General features: G+C 41.4%; 3 protein-coding genes across 4 annotated transcripts in view; 2 read left to right on the top strand and 1 right to left on the bottom strand.

Annotated features, from left to right (window-relative positions):
- LOC138051312 (MORN repeat-containing protein 1-like) overlaps positions 1–16844 on the top strand; it is a 26109-nt gene extending 9265 nt beyond the window's left edge. For both annotated transcript variants that reach the window (XM_068897496.1, XM_068897497.1), the window contains 5 exons: positions 8832–9000; positions 10509–10656; positions 12344–12536; positions 13104–13282; positions 16163–16844. In XM_068897496.1, coding sequence (XP_068753597.1) covers positions 8832–9000; positions 10509–10656; positions 12344–12536; positions 13104–13282; positions 16163–16296 — 823 coding nt within the window. In that variant the 3' untranslated portion in view covers positions 16297–16844. The remainder of the gene's footprint in view (positions 1–8831; positions 9001–10508; positions 10657–12343; positions 12537–13103; positions 13283–16162) is intronic.
- LOC138054603 (uncharacterized) lies at positions 1567–5867 on the top strand. The gene has a single exon (XM_068901105.1). It carries the CDS (start codon positions 1579–1581, stop codon positions 3643–3645), a length of 2067 nt encoding a protein of 688 aa, XP_068757206.1. The 5' UTR covers positions 1567–1578; the 3' UTR covers positions 3646–5867.
- The window catches only part of LOC138051310 (dnaJ homolog subfamily C member 16-like), a 13809-nt gene continuing 11758 nt past the window's right edge, over positions 16731–18781 (bottom strand). The window contains exon 12 of the mRNA XM_068897492.1: positions 16731–17889. Coding sequence (XP_068753593.1) covers positions 17505–17889 — 385 coding nt within the window. The 3' untranslated portion in view covers positions 16731–17504. The remainder of the gene's footprint in view (positions 17890–18781) is intronic.

Genomic DNA, 18781 nt, shown 5'->3' with positions numbered 1-18781 from the left:
AACAATCAACGAAACATCAGAACACAACAACAACAACTGTTAAGAATCCCAACTGGCCGGAGGCAAACCAGTTGGCTATTTACAAGTGCAGCTGGGAAGTTGAACCAGGGACTACCAGGAACAAATTCAGCGAGTGTTCAGAGCGGCTCTTGAACCGGGGATCTCCCGATCGCAAGGCAAGCGCCCTAACCACTGGGCCACACTGCCGATACGGAATCAATTCCGTATCGACTTCTCAGTCAACAACTACTTGACACCGCCTTATATTGACCACTAATCAATAACTTAATTTATCCCAATGAGTATACTGCCTGCCAAGTTATTACAAGTCTAAGCCTCCTGTGCCGTCATTTTTTTGGACACACCACGCAATCTTTTATCCCTAAGTTAGGAGACATTGCGTGACAAGCCAAAGAGGCAGTGAGAAAGGGAAGATTAATTGACCAATTATTACTTAACGGACCCTTAACGAGTCAGAATGTCACTGTAAACCTGATGTCTGCCTGATGACCACATCACTAGTCTGCGAGCACGCTCAAGTTGGAGTGTGAGGCGTGCGAAATCGAGCGGCGGCGATCGACAAAGTGACTTTCTTGGCGCCTCTTCACCAGACTCCTACCCGCAGGATAACTTTACGCTCGCGCGCGACTCAAAGGGTGAACCTGCTCGCAAGATACCACAACTGGACACTCATTTGAATCTTTTCGATCTAGATCTCAACATTTCATTTATTATATTCGATTTGGCAGACTAACAGAGTACAATGATTAATAAATAGAACAATTAATATACAAGATTACAGTGAAGATACAAAACTACACTCACACTCACTCATGTCACTCACTCATGTCACTCATGCCCGTTATGCCAGCTGGCATCACCGCATGTAGGACAGCAACAGAGGTACCCCACTCCTGTCTATTCTGGACCAGCTTCTGCAAGTTCTCCATGGTGTCATTTAATTTTTTCATTTAAGAGCTAGAAGACATGTGGTCGAATACGTATTCAGGCTCCATCTTGCCTGTTCGGGTAGCCAATCACAGTCCAGCATTCTGTTTATCTTGCCCTCTCATGGAGCTAGCCATATAATAACGTCATGTACTGTTATTACAATCACATACTGTATCAAAATAAACGCATTTTTTCACGAATTATGCTTGCCTTCTTACTACATCGCACAGCGACAGGGGTGCTATACTCTTGCACATTCGGTTTAAAAAAACGCGCTCTTTCCCTTGTAGTAATTTTTGCAAGGACCACTGTGACAAAATAGAAATACCGGATCCTCTTGTTGTAGCCGATAAGTTGAATAATAGACGAAAATTAGCAAGACTGACGGCCTTCCTTCTTGAGGGTGTTATAGGTTCAGGGTGTTTCTCTGTAACACCCTGAAGAATGAAGGCCGTGGCTTCCCAAATATTGGAAAATATATCCCTATACTGTTTAATCAACCTTGCTAATTTCGTCTCCTTGATGCGAAGGCTGAGCGTGACATAGAGCGTGACACAACTGATCAATGCATTGCGAGCGCTCCCTCTCGTGCCAGTCCCTCACGACCTAGGTTGATATTTTTGAGTAATGGCTTCGGCCTGTACTGTCAAAGGACCAGCGAATGAATATTTTGGGGATTTGGAGGCAGCTGGTGATGCGTACCTGTGCCGACTCTTTCCTGAATGGAAGGAAGCTGATAGAACTTACATGTTCCCTCCTGTGTTTCCGTTCCGATACATCGCTCCAACAGGCAAAGCTTCTGGCGCAGTCCCGCTCAGCAAATCGGAGGAAGTGGACGTGAAAGGAGATGAAGCAGAATTAAGGATTTTTCGTGCTCTTGACAAGTTTGGAAGACAAGAAAGCCAACCAATGACCGTTCTGACAAAATTTGAATTTAAAGAATTCATCAGAGAGGTCCTTTTGCGAAAACTTCCCGTTGAAAGTGTTGACGATCTCTTCGCTAGTATGACGCTGACTGACTCGGATCTCTCTAGAGAAATCGATTTTCTTGTTGTACATAGAAGGGCTGGAGTTGTTCTCATAGAAGTTAAGGCAACAGAGAAGTTTAAAACCAACCGTTATTTGGATGCTAAAAAGCAACTCGAGGTGGCAGAGAAGTTTATTCAAGCGCTTTTTAAAGCAATGAGGATAACACTTCCTGTTTACAAAGTTATTGCGATGCCGAACGTGACAGATGTCGGCCGTGACGCAGCTGGTTACATTGATCTTCGAAAAGAGCATTTGGTTAGGGGTGAGGATGAGTGTGATGATATCCGACTTTTTGCGAGCTGGTGGAAGAAGCATTTTCTTGAAATCCCTCCCAGTGAGGACGCAGATACAATGACGACATTCTCCAGGTTTATATCCATACTTGTAGGCCAGAGAACGGCCATCAGCGCTACAGCAAACATACTTGCAGGAGTGTCAAAAACAATTGACGAGCAGAGCTTCCTTGAAAGGAGCTTTTCTAAGCTTGCCAAAAAACAGAAAACAGGGATACATGGGTCTAAAATGGTGGACAAACCTACTGAGAAAGTCCGACCTGGTGTTTTGGCAAAGCAATTCATGTTTTTAAACTATGAACAATTGAAAGTATGGAGCGGTCCACTGCTTCAAGTAATTATGGGCTCCCCGGGCACTGGAAAGACAATTTTACTGCAATACAAAGCTTTGGAATGTCTCCAGAAGAATGAGAAAGTGCTTGTGGTTGTACCAAGTCCGCTTGACCAACTGTACACGAAATTCTTCATCAGAAATGGAGTACCCGATGGTTTGACTACCGTCATCACGTTTTCCCAGCTTGCCGATTTTCTCTCTAAAGATGCAGAGTGGGAAGCAACAGGCCCACTGCATGTGTTTGTTGACGAGTTTCCGGTACTTTTTGGGGAAGAAAACCACCTTCATTTGCTAGATTCTTTCCGGGATTTCTTAGTCAAGCACCAGGATGGACATAGTTATCAGTGGATTGTTGAAGATAGCGAGCAATTAGCCCTCAAAGATCAGTTTGAATCATTTGAAAGAAAGCAACATAAGTTTGCAACTTTGAATGTGATTGATGTTTCCACATTTGTTTGTTTGTTATGCAAAGACAAAAACTTTGTATTTTCACCACGCCTACAGACAATGATGAGATACACCACTGAAATCTACAGACATTTGGTTCAGCATTATTATCAACTTTCTCCAATAATTCGGTTAACAATAGATATGTCAGACCATGATGATTTTGATTTTTCGAACACAGCATCTGGTCTAAACATTGGCCACCACATATCTGGACCTCAGGTTATTGAGGAAAGAAGAACCTACGAGTCTTTCAAAGAAGGTTTGGACCATTCCTTGCAAGTCATCAAGAGTGAGCTCGGTGAGTGGTTGAAGGAGAAAGAAGGCCAGTGTGATTATTCTCAATTTGCTGTCTTGGTCGAGACACCAGAATGCGTCGATCAACTTTCTCCACTGATGAGAGAAGAAGGAATCCCGATTTGTTGCATTAGCGATTTAGAAAATGCTGTTGTACTGGATTGCCAAGATCGTGCTTTGTCCTACGAGTGGCCAATTGTGATTGCCATTTGCCAATCCAAGAACAATTTCATTTTAATTTCCCGAGCTATGGTCCGGTTGCGGATACTTTGGTGGCGACAAGATAGCACGTAGGCTCGAGCATGGTTCGTAGTCTTTGCTTTGTGTCAAGCCATCGTCTATAAATCACAGGATTATACAATAATGTTCGCCTAATTTTACTCCCGCTATTGTTAAAGGACTTGCTGCGGGAAAAGAAATCAATTCCAACACACCTTTGGTTCACTCTCTTTTAATATTTACTTTTTTAATTTTCTTTTATTTGACCACGATACAGCAACTTCAACTCGGATTTTTCGAGCTGGTGTCGATCATACATCGTGAAACACCTTTGAGCGAAATGCACCTGCGACGTACTTTATTATTCATTCGAGGCCTTTGTCCATTCAAAGTGACTCATTCGCTTAGATCTTTACATAGTTTATGTTGAGGGTCAATCACCACTGACACAACTTCAGAAATATAAAAACTATAAGGAACACGCTAAACTGTATCCTTTATCAATAATTTAAAGAAAACCAACGTGTAAATACTTACGCAACAACAGACAAACTATGGCTCAGGAGAAGGAAAGGACGGACTTAAGGTACCGCCTTTATCCCTAATTATCACGTGTGTTCCAGGAACGACAGTCCTAAGGGCAATGTAGGACAATAGTTACATATCTCTTAATAACCGAGTTCGAGGGCGCCTGCGTGTTTTCCAGTTCAATTTACGGCCTTCGTGCTTTGCACTTGCGCCGTAAAATGAACTGGAGAAAACAAGGAACCGTAACTTACAGTACGGTCTGAGAAAACAAGGTTAATAAGATATACATCTTGGTACACTGAATCAAACTGGAAAGAACACTCAAATTTAGCCGGCCATACTGTAGAATTCTAGAGCGAGGCAAAAGCTAAGCACGCTTCACAACCCTCCGCCACTTATGACTGACGGTGCACCTATAACTCAAGTTACTTTTACGAAATCTCTAGATGTTCATATTGATCAGACGTTATCCTGGAATGCTCATGTTGGGAATTTGTGTAAGAAAATCGCCTCTGGTATTGAAGCGTTGAAGAGAGTGAGGTCTTTCGTTCTACATGAGACTCTTCGATCAATGTTCGTGTCATTAATACAGCCTCACGTACTTTGATTACTGCATTTCTGTCTTGGGGATGTTGCGGCAAAACCCTAGCCAGTAAACTTCAAAAACTTTAAAATCGCGCTACGCGTATACTCACTTACTCGAACTATGATGCCAACGCTGATAACCTTATCCAAAAACTTGGATGGATAAAACTTACTTCTCAACTTACTCGAACTATGATGCCAACGCTGATAACCTTATCCAAAAAACTTGGATGGATAAAACGTACTTCTCAACTAACAATCCATAAGGCTATGTTAGTTTACAAGTCGCTTAATGGTATGACTTCCGATTAGTTCTAAATTTGTTGACCGTAGTAGCGTCTCCAATTACGCCTTAAGGGACACAGAGGGCAAACTAGCTATCCCACAGCCACACACGAACTATATGAAAAATAGCTTCAGCTATTCTGGAGCAGTTCTTTGAAATAGTGTACGTATAGAGTTGCGTTAGGTTGACTCCCTTTAAGCGTTCCGGGCTGGCTGCGAGCGTTTCTTTTCATCAAGTTAAATTTGCAATTCTTACAGCAGGCACTGACGTAAAGCAGGTTTTATTTTGTCATTTAATGTTATAATTAGCAATTATTGAATGAGGCTGAGTAGGATATGAAGAATTCTGCAGATCAAGGAGGGTGTTATCCACCTTGGCCTTCGGCCTCGGTGGATAACACTCTCCGAGATCTGCAGAATTCTTCATATCCTACGAAAGCCGAATTCAATAATTGCTTTATTATTCATTCAAAATATTTCCCCGTTCTTAATGGAGTTTCGCCGTTTCGCTCTTTGTTTTTCTGCTCACCAAAATCACAATCTCGTCCCCAGGTTTTTTCGGTCAACGGTTGAATAATCTGCAGCGGGCTCCACTTTTGACGTCATTTTGACGTCAACGGTTGAATCATTTGCAGCGGGCTCCACTTTTGACGTCATTGATTGAATATGACGAAGATTCTTTCCAAATTTGGTGAACAGCAGCTGGTTATGGTGAATTATGCGTGTGGTTTCAACCAATCCGAAATGGGGAAATATTTTGAATGAATAATAATTATATTTATTCATTATTTAGAGTAATTTTAGAATAATGTCATAGTTCTAGTCGTATAATTTCAGGTAATAATTCTGATGAGTTTACCGTGTCTAACTGAAATAAAGTTATCCTATCCTATTCTATCATACAAAGTCTCTTAATCAGTACCGTTGCTGGGAAAGAGTGATCCTATCTCTATGTTTTACTCAAATGACATCACCTTGAACTCCCCTTTTCAAAAGCGCAAGTCAGGTGTCACAGGTTGTTACCTGTGACCACAGGCGTCCCAAACTCACGATTCGAGGAGTCGATCAAATATTTATGATTTATCTACGCGTATCGAGTGAGACGTGACTGCTTTATGTGTGGGGTGTTGTGTTACACATTGGACCGTTGCGCGCTCGATCTACAAGGCATTGTATGGAATTTAAAATAACGAAGGATAAAATCGCACAATGAAATAAAATGCCACTTTTTTGAATAAAATTAAGTAAATGAACTCACCTTGTCCATGTGGCCTATTTCGTCGTTTTTGGGGGGTTTTCAGGTGTTTGTCGTAGCTTTCTATAGACGAAGTCAAGGCTGGACACTGCTGTTTCGAAAGACCTGGACTGAAAGGCCGTTTTCTCGCCGAAATTTAAATCCGCTGCTCGATTTTTCCCTCCAACGGAAAGAAGGATAGTCCATCGGTCCCCTTTTCCGGCCGGCTTTGAAAAATCTTAAAACTTCCCGCTCCAATTCGAACGATTTTTGCTTCACTGCTGGAGGTTTCGATTTTCGAGCTCGTCCTGTGATCGTCCAACAACCTACGGCAGAGTTTGAAATCAACATTAGCGACCGCTCCTTCGTGACAAATGCTACTTACCAGACGGATGCACAGTCAAAATTTAAATTTTTTTGCTGTTGTATTTTAACGGAAAATTTTGACTGTGCATCCGTCTGGTAAGTAGCATTTGTCACGAAGGAGCGGTCGCTAATGTTGATCGTAGGTTGTTGAACGATCACAGGACGAGCTCGAAAGTCGAAACCTCCAGCAGTGAAGCAAAAATCGTTCGAATTGGAGCGGGAAGTTTTAAGATTTTTCAAAGCCGGCCGGAAAAGGGGACCGATGGACTATCCTTCTTTCCGTTAGAGGGAAAAATCGAGCAGCGGATTTAAATTTCGGCGAGAAAACGGCCTTTCAGTCCAGGTCTTTCGAAACAGCAGTGTCCAGCCTTGACTTCGTCTATAGAAAGCTACGACAAACACCTGAAAACCCCCCAAAAACGACGAAATAGGCCACATGGACAACAGAAACCAGGCAAGGTGAGTTCATTTACTTAATTTTATTCAAAAAAAGTGGCATTTTATTGAGCGCGCAACGGTCCAATGTGTAACACAACACCACACACATAAAGCAGTCACGTCTCACTCGATACGCGTAGATAAATCATAAATATTTGATCGACTCCTCGAATCGTGAGTTTGGGACGCCTGTGCTGTGACTCGCGCTTCGCGTTCGCCTCTCGATTGCCTTCGCAATGTAAGGACTGTGAGGAGATCGGAAAATACTAAAAAATACTCACAAGAAGCAATTTCGCAAATTTTAGTCGCAAAATGGCCGCGCTACATTGTGTTGTAAGCGGTTTAGCAAAAATATGAGCCCGCAATACTTGTGTGTAAAGAAACCGCTGAAAATGGCGAATGATCGAAGGAATGTGCACGTAACGTCGCAGCTAAATTACCCGACAATTACGCTATCTTCAGAGAAAATTCACGGCGAGAAACAAAATAATTTTGCATTTATTAATTTATTTTAGCAAAAGTAGCGGCAAAGTGGCAACCGCTAACCCTTTTGTTTCGAAAGAGCGAAGGTGACAACAAGTCGCAAATTTGCGACTTTTCCAGATATTTTAGTCGCAAATGCGACTGTATTGGTCGCAATTTCGAGCCCTGCATATTTCTGGAAGCACAGGATGTGACAGTTTTTGGCGCTGCAAGTTGCCTTGTGAGTGCTGATTAGGCACAAGTTACCAAGGGGGGTCTGGGGGCATCCCTCCCCTGGGAAATTTTTAAAATAGAACACTCAGAAATGCTGTTCTCAGTGTTTCTGGAACCCAAGAATCAGTCTACCAGGCAAGGCTGGAGTTCACTCAAATTCTCATTAAAATCTAAGATAAAAAAATAAAACAAATCCCTCAAATATTGGCATTAAAGTACCAGGGACATGGAATGGGAAACGACCGGACAAAACGTCCGGCCTCTGGCCTCAAATGAAAACCCTGAGTAACCAGAGGTGTCTCTGATATTTAGCAGTCACACACATGTTGAATGATGGAAGGCTGTTCAATGTAAACTGTGAGGGATAATTTATCAATGTTGTACCCAGATCTTTGGGTGGGGTAAATCTCCAAAAGTCAAGGCAACTCAAGAGGTATACCTCTTTTACTCGTTCCTCTGACATATTAACCAATCATTATTGAATCATCTACAGTACTTTAAGGTATTGGCCAACTGATATGAGGCCTGAAAGAGAGTAGACCAGTGCAAAGGGGTTGGATTTTAAAGTTCCATTACAGTATCATGAAGAGGTGTATTATCTCTGAAATCTCAGTTGAAATAATTGGCTGATTTCAAGCATCTGCCATGTTGGGTCCCAAGGGACATTTGTTTCATCCAATGGAAGCATGTTCCAAAACTTTATCAACTTGTGGGGGGGGGGGGGGGAAGGGGGCAGAATGCGGTGTTTACTGTCATATGCCATCATGATGACCGTGTGAAAAACCGCAATGTTATTGCGAGTAATAATAGAGTAGAATGCCGAATTGACAATGTCAGATCTTCATCATCTTCAGTAATTGAAATTGAAGATCATAAGCGAAGTCGAAGACAACGAGGACGGCCATAATAAAGTCATCTTAAAATAACTCTATTTATGTCGCTGATGTTTTTAATACAGCAAAATTACCAGGATCCACACTTTAATTCACCTTTCATAAAACTGTGACATGATTTACTGTTTGTAGACAATTTTTACAGTTGAGCTTAGCTTAAGTTAGTTTACCGATGCCTGCAAAACAAGCAGTCATCTGATCCAGTTTACTTTTCCCTTCTTTCATCTTTCATCCAGTGGTTTTGAAATCGAACCATTTCCATTGACTGAGATGCTGTGTGAGATGGGCAGCGACACTGCACTTCAGGGCCTAACATCACAAGTGGCCAGTGTCATGTCCCACAGGCCGTATCAGCCATCGCCACCAGCTGGGGATGAACTTGCTAAGAATTTGGATTCTCTTCAGGTAGTTACCGTAAATTTTGATATCGGGCGCAAATTCGACGGTGTCTGACACTTGCAAACTGCAGAGTAACCCGCAGTTACTGAAAGCTAACCGTTTTGAAATGGGTTCTTAGACTTAAATACTGTTTATAAGCGCTGCAGTCTGCACTTGCCGCACACCTCAAATTCGAGTGGTATGTGCCATGTCAGGTCACGTGTCACAGGCGAATTTTGTAAACTGGAAGTTTTGCGCGAAAACGATCTTTCCACTGCAAAATTGTCACTGAGAAAGTTTTAAGATTTTCTCTTGTGCGAAACTAACAGCCGGTAAAATGGAAGGAAATGAAACCGTTTTTCAACAGCCAATCAAGTAATATGGCCTTTTTTGGGAAAGTTTTAAAGATCATCTCAAAAAGAACTAGTGAATTTCTCCTAACAAAGTTTATCAGGAGCTCAGGGTCCGAACCACGTAGCAGTGTTTCGGAAAGAGCTGGACAAAGTTTTCCGTCTTCATGGGAAGCTAATTCAAGGGGCACTTTGGAGGGAACCTTTGCGCAGACAGCGACATAATGAGATTCAAATCACCTGGTGTAGGCATCACAAAGTGACCCTCTAACTATGTCCTCAACCAGGGTCAGTTGTTCAAAGCTCGAGTAAGCTAATCATGGATTAGTAGAGAGTTTCTTTCAGTTTATTTACCGATCAAAAATGTTACCGCCAGATTCTTCGCCTTCAAATTTTGAGTTCGGCATAAAATTAGATTGTTAAAGGCTTTTTCGGCGGCGAAACCTCAAACCCTGGTTGGTATTTAACTGTGCATTAGTGTTAATCGGCTTTTGAACAATTGAGCCCAGAACTCTAACCAAAAAGTGATACGTGAAGTTCTTAGGCTGTTTTGGCGGGCAAACCTCAAATCTCGCTTGGTATTTAAGTCAACCTTCAGGGATGTCTTTCTGAAAATCGCTCTTCGCGTTGTTTTTAAAGAAACCCAAGGAAACTATATATCACTGGAAAGCTAATAGAATTTAGTATTTGAGAAGGCCTTTGACGTTTTTTATTTCAGAAAGCTAGCGCAAGCGCTCAAACGCGAAACGGACCTTTCTGCTCCGCTGATTACTGACTATGCGTGGAAAGTGCCTTTGAAACCGCTCTGTATAGCAGTCATGCCCTAAGGCTGCGAATCTTTTTAAGGCATTTAAAATTCCTTCTGCCGTTGACGTTTGTCCCGAATAAATAGTGGGTATCTATACCCTTACAATATTCGCAGGGTTTAATAGTTTCTGGCGCATTAAACTTTGGAAACGATTTTTCCTGCGAAACAAGAGAAAATCAAAATCCTTTTCTCTTGTGCGAAACTAACATCCGGTAAAATGGAAGGGAACTGAAAGCGTTTTTCAACGAACAATCAAATATGGCCTCCTTTTTTAACCCGACCGCTGACCAAGGGAACAGTGACTCTGGGAGCGAGATGCACTTGCATTGGACATGCGCGGTGGGCCCATTGTGACAGTTCATGTCTGTTTTTATCAGGTTACTGATGGATCCGACACTGGAGTAGATAAGGAGAGTACAGTGGCTGATCAGGCGCAACCGGGTGAAATTCCCAACCGACCGTCTGCCCCATCTCAGGCCAGTACTGTGTTTCCCACCAGTTACGAGAGGAATATTACTGGAGATGGTAATAACCTTTTTAAGGCGAACCATCTAAACCTAAGAATGCTATTCGAACAAACAATAAGAAAATATGGCTAATGTAAAAGAAAATCCTTTTTCTATTTTGCAATCTTTTTATCATCCAATGCTACGTGAAATCAACGATGAAATGATATATGAATTGGATCATATATGAACTGCGGATATGAAATCAAGTGAAGCTATGATCTTCGCAGTTGTGAACGCAATTTTTGCAGTTGCGTAGAGAAGCTTGAAAAATTCAGGACTTCAACGGGATTTGAACCCGTGACCTCGCGATACCGGTGCGACGCTCTAACCAACTGAGCTATGAAGCCACTGACGTTGGGAGCTGGTAATTTGTGGGTTCAAATCCCGTTGAAGTCCTGAATTTTTCAGGCTTCTCTACGCAATTGCAAAAATTGCGTTTACAACTGCGAAGATCATAGCCTCACTTGATTGGCAGTATTGTTGAATAGCGTATTATTCTTATCGCGCCAATTTCTGTAATTTCGCCATGAGCGGCGCACAATGCATTCCAGGGTGGAAATGGGCCGTAATTAAAGGATTTCATCCACAAAGGCGAAAGTACAGCTCAACATACATGTAAGCTGCAGTACAGGAAACTCCGGTTTAATGTGGTACTTGCAACAAATTTGAATTCAAATACTACGAGTAACGGGAAAATAACGGAAACATTTTCCAACATAGACTCGATCTGTAAGGCCAGGAAAGCTTTTTTATCTTAAAAGGCCAATCCCAATATCCGCGAAGAAACGTATTAGATTTTAGTTTATTATTTACAGTCACTTCCGTTATTTTCTGTTACTCTTAGTATTTGAATTCAAATTTGTTGTGCATTTTTTCCAGTATTACGTCAACATCCATTTACCATTTAAGCAATAGAGGAGGTTTTCCGTGTTCCAGAGCCTCATTTAAACACGAGGGGGAGTTGGGAGAATTCGAGACAGTTATGCAAACCCGAGACGCAGGCGAGGGTTTGCGTAACTGTCGAGAATTCCACCAACTCCCCCGAGTGTTTAGATGAGGCTATGGAAACACGGAAAAAGTCCTCTATTGCTTTTATAAAATATTTCTCAAGGATAATTCGACAAATGAAGGAAAATGCTGTTTTTTTTTACTTCTACATTGAAACAGATTTTCTTGATACACGCTCATATTTCCTACCAGCCAATCAAAACGCGCGTCTGACCACATAACCAATCAAAACTCAGGTGATGTCACAGCTGTGTTTTCATACCCTCATCCAAACACAGCTATTGACCAATGAGAGTGTACGTACTATCCTAATTATTTTATAAATATATGTATATAGAAGCAATCCAATGCAAACTGCCATTGTACCTGACTGCTTTATACAAAAATTTGGTTTATCAACGGAGTTGATAATGTAAATTGAAGGGCTAACGCTCGAAACGTCAGCTTTTAGAATCTCTGTACGGTGGTCAATTTACATTATCAACTCCGTTGATAAACCAAATTTTTGTATACTACTTCCCCACCGACGCAGCACCACAGTTTCTTTAGAAACTACCCCTTCATTTACCTGACTGCTTTGGCCAGCCGAAATATAGTAGACCACGAAAATCAAGTCTACATTGTATCGGCTCTTGCTCAGAATATTTAGCTTTAAAATACTGTTTGAGACAACATTTTTGTTGTTGTGTTAACAGCTGATCTTGTTGCGGATCCTCCCGCAGCTACTTTGCCACCACCCGTCCCCCCTGTGCGCACAGAAGCTGGAAAAGCGTTGTTTGAAAATCTCTATATCCCACCCCTACCTCCTGGGGTTAGACCATGGAATAGCTTTGTATGCCCCCAGGGGTCTGCCCAGGAGATTCCAGAGTCGCGAGCTGCAACTTCAAGGTAAGAATCAGACACCATATCGACTTTGATTTGCCAAGATAAGGTGATGTCGCACACGAGAGCTCACATGGTTTGCTGCCAGTTGCGAGTCTAGTCGTTAAAGAAAGGTGATGCCATTGCCCTCTTTAAGAAAAACCATAGTATTCAACAAGTAGGCTAAGCCTCGCATTTAATAGCTTCTGCAAAATAGTGTTTCGTTTGTAAGTGACACATGGACTCTGTGCGTCAGACGTGGTTTGCCTGTGGTATGTATCCCACTCAATAATTCTCATTTGACGGCACTGTGAACTGAAAACCACTGACTAAAGCTAGTGATTGATCCATTGGCTCTGGCGAAGGGTTAACGCTAGAAATATCGACCATTCAATCTTTTCACGGTTGCAGTTTAAACCTTACTATGAGCAACTTGTTTGTTACATGTAAAACCAACTTTTCGTGTTTTATTCCAGCAGCACCACAGTTTCCAACCTCGTTCCCAGGGTTTCTCTTGTAACCGGTTACAAGAGAGACCCTGGGACGAGGTTGCACAGTTTCTTGTGTTGACCTCGTATTTCGTTCCCGTTTCAGGTTTAAAAGCAAAGTTAGCGCCGCATTAGCCACCAGCATGCTAAAAGCCTCCAATCGCGCAGTTTCCGAGGCTGGAAGAAAGACAAAAAACACTGGTTCAGCTGACTTGGGGGAAAAGTCGGAGGGAAAAAAGAAAAAAGATAAAAAAGAGGAAAAAGACGACAAGTTTTGTAGACCTGGTGAGTTTGGCGCAGCGACACGGTGACAAAATCTCAGTCCTTTCTTATTCTAAAGAACTATTGCCCAATCTTTCGAGTAAACTGCCACTTAAAGCGGAGAATTGGCCTCGTTTGCATGACCGTGTCACGTGACCTTGTCAATCATTAAAAAAAAGGTGGTGGTACAAAATAGGTGCCACGTGACACAGTCATGCAAAGGGCCAGGGCTGAAAGAGATGTTATAGCGGAGCTCCGCGCGCCGAAGGCGCTTGTGCGGAGCACCATGGGTAAGAAAATATGGTAACCTATCAATGCAAGAAATTTGGTTTTGATTACCGTTCGATCGTACGTCCACCCCGTTATGTTCGCCAGTGTGAAACTCTGTGGTAAAACCTGATTTTTGGCGGGAATATCTTTGATACTGGACATCCCAATCTCGACTCCAGAGCTCTTCTCTTGACTGAGGGAGAGAAGAGCTCTGGGGAACCGTGAAACAAAGTGTCTTCTCATTGGTTTTCGTGATGAAAAATCAAAAGCGTCTCTAACTGATGCATTCATGTTAGCACGAGGAGTCAACAGGCGCATGTTCTCCCCCAGAGTTTCCCAGAGCCTTGGGTCGGTCCGAGGCTCTGCTGACGAGAATGCTGGACATCCATGTTATGGTTAACTGACACCTGTCAAGATGAGGTTTGCGCTGACCAGTATCATGTGACCATATCGCGGGCTCAAGTTTAAAGGTTCGACGCCTGCAAAGGGGCGCTTCGTCTAACCCTGTGAAGGGAAACTTGGTTTTGCCTTGCAGAAATCGTTTTCATCTAGTCATGCTGCAATCCTGGACATGCCTGTGGAGTAGTACCGTCAGGACGAACATGGCTCAAACCAAGAGATTATGAAGGTAAGAGAAGTAATCCCTCATACTGGCCCTATTCCCATCGTAATCCCTGTTAAGTTATTTTTAGATCTCATGCGAGATCCGGTATTCCCACGAGGGTTAACTGATAGCCAATCACATGTCCTCATTTTTACCAACGTTGACAGCTGAGCGAATTCCCACGCAATGATCGCGTCGTTCGCGATTTACCATCAAACAAAAATGGCGGAGGATGGTGAGACAAACGCGTATATACATTTTGTGGACGAACGTGACTTGTTGACTACAGAGTCAAGCGATTACAATGACTTATGTTTTGAAACCTGTATCTTGGAAGGAACGAGTTATGTAACCGACAGGATTTTCTACAGAATGGCAAATGGAAGACTATAGTCGATAAGTACGATCTCTCTGACTTTAATAAACGCATTCTCGGTTTCCTTTGCGGGATTAAAATATGACGACTTAATTCTTATATGGTGATAAAGTAGACAGATAGAGCTCAACAACAGTACCAAACATGAAAGGAAAACTTGAATCAACTGTCCGATAAAAAATTTTTGAACCCGTGTTATCGGATTCAAGTGAATTTGCAAAGCACGTATGTTAAACATAGCTGTCTCCTTAAAAAAAGATTTAACACGGTTTCGTAGATGGCACAACTTTGAATGTGGTATAATTGAATACTAGACAATTAAGCGATTTCAGTTATAGATGTTTGAAACCTGGATCGAGTTTTATAAGCGACAGAATTTTGTAAACATTGGCAATTTGCAGACTACAGTCAACAAGTAACATATCGCTGACTTGGTTAACGCGTTCTTGATTTTCTTCGCGGGATTAAAATCTGACGACTTAATTCTTAGATATTCATAAATTAGACAGATATCAGACATGAAAGGAAAACTTGAACAGACAGTGCGAGAAAAATGTATGAACAAGTGGTATCGCATGGAAGTAAATTTGCAAAGCACGCATGTTAAATATACCTGCATCTTTCAAAATTATTAAACTCGGTTTCGTACATTGGACAGTGTTGAAATTGGTGTCACTGTAAACAATAAAGTTAAGCGATTTGAATTTTGTACACAATGAAATATCGCGGACTACAGTCACCAAGTAACATATTCCTGACTTGGTCAACGCGTTCTCGATTTTCTTAGCGGACTTACACTATGGTGACTTAATTCTATGACATTCATAAATTAGACAGCTAACGCTTTCAAACAGTACCACACATGACAGGAAAATTTTAATTGACCGCACGATAAAAAATTTTAAAACCGTAAGATCGGATTGAAGTCGATTTGCAACGCACGCGTAAAATATAGCTCCCTCTTACAAATTATTTAACACGGTTTCCTACATTAGACAAACGTAAAATTGGTATCAGAGTGAATTATACAGTTAACTGATTTCCATGATAAATGATTGCAAACTGTATCTTGACGGGGACGAGTTTTGTAAGCGACAGAATTTTGTAGACGATGAGAAAGTGCGCACTAAAATGGACAAGTAGCGCAATGCAACCAAGGTAAACATATCTGCGTCTGACAAAATTATTTAACACGGTTTGATAGATTGGAAATTCTTCAAATTGGTATCACTGTAAACTAGACAGTTAAGCAGTTCCAAGGATGTATGTTTGAAACCTGTATCTCGCAGACAATGAATTTTATCAGGCCATGAAACTCAATTTTGAAAACGGTGAGTGGCATCGTACAGAATTTGCAGCACTTTCCCTCCTCTACGAAACTTCCACGTAACGCGCGCGGTAACATTATCCGCGGGAAAATTGATATCATCTAAAAATAACCTAAGAGGGATTACGTTGGGAATAGGGCCAGTATGAGGGATTACTTCTCTTACCTTTATAATCTCTTGCTCAAACCCTCTGCTCTCAGCTTTAAGGGGGGTGGGTGTGGGGGTGTCAAATGGGAAGCTAGCCATCACATGCATCTCAGTTGTCTCAAACCCATTGGAAAAGACGGTTAACGGCAATTGTATCTGATTTTTGTTTTTGTTACCAGGTGACTATGTGATTGTGGTGCAAGATGTAACCTCGCCTCCATTTCTGGACGTTACCCTGGCCCCCGCGTTCCTTCACGTTAAAGTGACACCAAAGAAACGAGCTAAAAGTAAAATGGAAACAAGAAGAAATTAAAACTTTCTGACGTGGATACAATCCCAGATATTTCCATGACCTTTGGCACCGAAAAGACAACATTAACTTGACGCATCAGGATATTTATTTATTAATTAGCCGAATGCCCCTGAATTAAAAACTAAGAAATCGTTGTCTGTTTTGTGTTCAAGTTGTTACGAGCATGCGCACTTGATAAGCGTGGGTAAATTTCTATTGTTGCGCAATGACGAAAGTCTACCATTCGCGAAGTCTCGGGCGAAAATGGACGAAGTCGCGCTCCAATCTGAACCTGTTTTTTCACGGATTTAAAGTGATGAATTTTATTCTTTTTTTTCTTTCGAGAGTGTTTTCAGGTTCTGTCAGGAGAGAAACGAAGAGCACTTCTTAAATGTGTCTTCAAAAGTCTTCTTGTTTCTTGTGAATTTAACGGTAGATTCAAAGACACAAAGCCGTTTCTTGTAACATTTTCTTTACGATATTCCACTTTCGTTTATTTATTTTGAATTGTACATGTGTAAAAACGAGCTTCGCATTTGTAAAAATGGTAATAAATAATAAATAAATAATATTACTTGTCACAAATCAATAATTAAAGCGGAGGACACATTATGAAAACCGCTCCACACCATGTTGAAATGATGAGCTGTTTACAAATTTGTAAAAATCGCCGTTTGCTCCAAAGTTTTGATAATTACAGCAAACGAAGTTCCTAATTGTCCTCTGGCTGTCTTGTATCTCTATTTACTCCTCAAGCTCCATTCAGCCCCGACCAGTTTGAAAAAGAACGTCATACATTGCTTTGTATTTTAAAGCTTTTAAAAAATATTATTCATGAATTATCTTTGAAAAATGCGTGCTTACCCCAAATTTTCTTTTCGGATTTCAATAACACTTGTTAAGATCTACACTTCCTGCATAATCATAAACCGGGGCAAAAATATCTTTGAATTAGTAGGCACCGTCCTTAAGGCGGGGTTTTAGCATCAGTGCGTTCTTTCGCATCTGCACTGTTGCACGCACAAAACGGGCTGGAAAACTATTTCCTAAGGGTTCAGGACCCAAACTGTCCTAACTATTTTTACATCGTAATTGTCTTTGTCGCTTTAGTTTGTCAATATTTTCAGGGAAAATTTTACCTAGAAGAGTCAAAAATGCTAAGAATCGCTGATCTGTTGGCTTTCAACTTCATTATTTGATTGAAACAGAGCATTAAAGTCACTTCTTCGTTAGTCCGTAAATCTTGGCCATTCTTCAATTTTTGTCCTATCTACTAATCCATCGAGAAGCTTCTCCAACCAAATTACAAATTGTCTCCGTAGTGATACACTCAACACCTTCTGACGTTTCAGCTCGTATTCTCTCTGTGGATCGCTGATCGATTCGGTTTCGCTGTCGCTGTTGTCAAATCCCATCAAATCACCTCCTTGGCGCTTGAAAAAAGCACTTTTTGTGAGGTCGCTGGGTTTGAAGATTGATAAATACTTCTTGTGGCCGTTTAATGCAAGAACGATGCCCGGAGTCACTTCGCCAAACTTGTCAACGCTCATCACCTCAGAACACCACGCGAGATTGTCGGCAATCGTCAGCCAGGCAAACGTGAGGTTCGGGTTGCTATTAAAGGATTCACAGAAAGGAAAAAAAATAAAAACTGTCATTTACTGCGATTTTCATAATTCTGCGGAATTTCATCTTCAAGCGCCAACAGCTTCCATCAATCAAACTTGCGACGCCAAGCCGAGAGTTGAGCCGAAAACATGGATGCCGAAATCAATATTGATGCCGTGACATATTAAACCTAATAAGCATCTTTGGTTCGCAAGGTACATTCGAACTCGACGTCGGTGGAATCTGTACGAATCTTTTTACGGAAGAACCTCTAAAAAGATATAATTTTGTTCGACTTTTCGGAGGCGTAGTTGATTTTCCTCGTTATGTTCGAAAATTTGACTGATGGAAGCCAAAACGCAGTTTGGCGCTTTATACACCTTTTAATAAGTCTAATATATGCCGTTTTCCGCTAATGACGTCGAACTCTTGCTTTCAAATTTTATTTTGAAATGTACAAAGGCCTAAAACTTTTCCGATTTCTTTTCTTGTTTGAAGCCTTTGTACATTTCTGAATAAAATTTTAAAAGCATGAGTTTGACGTCATTAGCGGAAAACGGCATATATTAGACTTACTAAAAGGGCGTATAGCGGGAGATTTCACAGAATTATGAAAGTCTAGATAGCAGCAACAATATAGATAGTCGTATAAACATAACAACTTTCTTTAATTTTCCAGACATGTTTCGACGGTACATCCGTCATCTTCAGTGTTACATATTTTGAAATCGCCGTTGAATTTAAAGCGCGCGCGATCTTACAAACTTCGTTACATTGCGTTGTCAATATTGCGTATTAAGTAATGGTCCGGCTAAGAAGCAGGCAGAAAAACAATAGCCCGCGGCAATAGCGTCGGTTAGTTAAAATGTGCCAACATTTTTAATCAAATTAAGTTCGG

The sequence above is a fragment of the Montipora capricornis genome, chromosome 6 (assembly GCF_036669925.1).
Source record: "Montipora capricornis isolate CH-2021 chromosome 6, ASM3666992v2, whole genome shotgun sequence".
NCBI lineage: Eukaryota > Metazoa > Cnidaria > Anthozoa > Scleractinia > Acroporidae > Montipora > Montipora capricornis.
The sequence above is the reverse complement of the archived record's forward strand: the minus strand, read 5'-3'. Positions and strand labels throughout refer to the sequence as shown.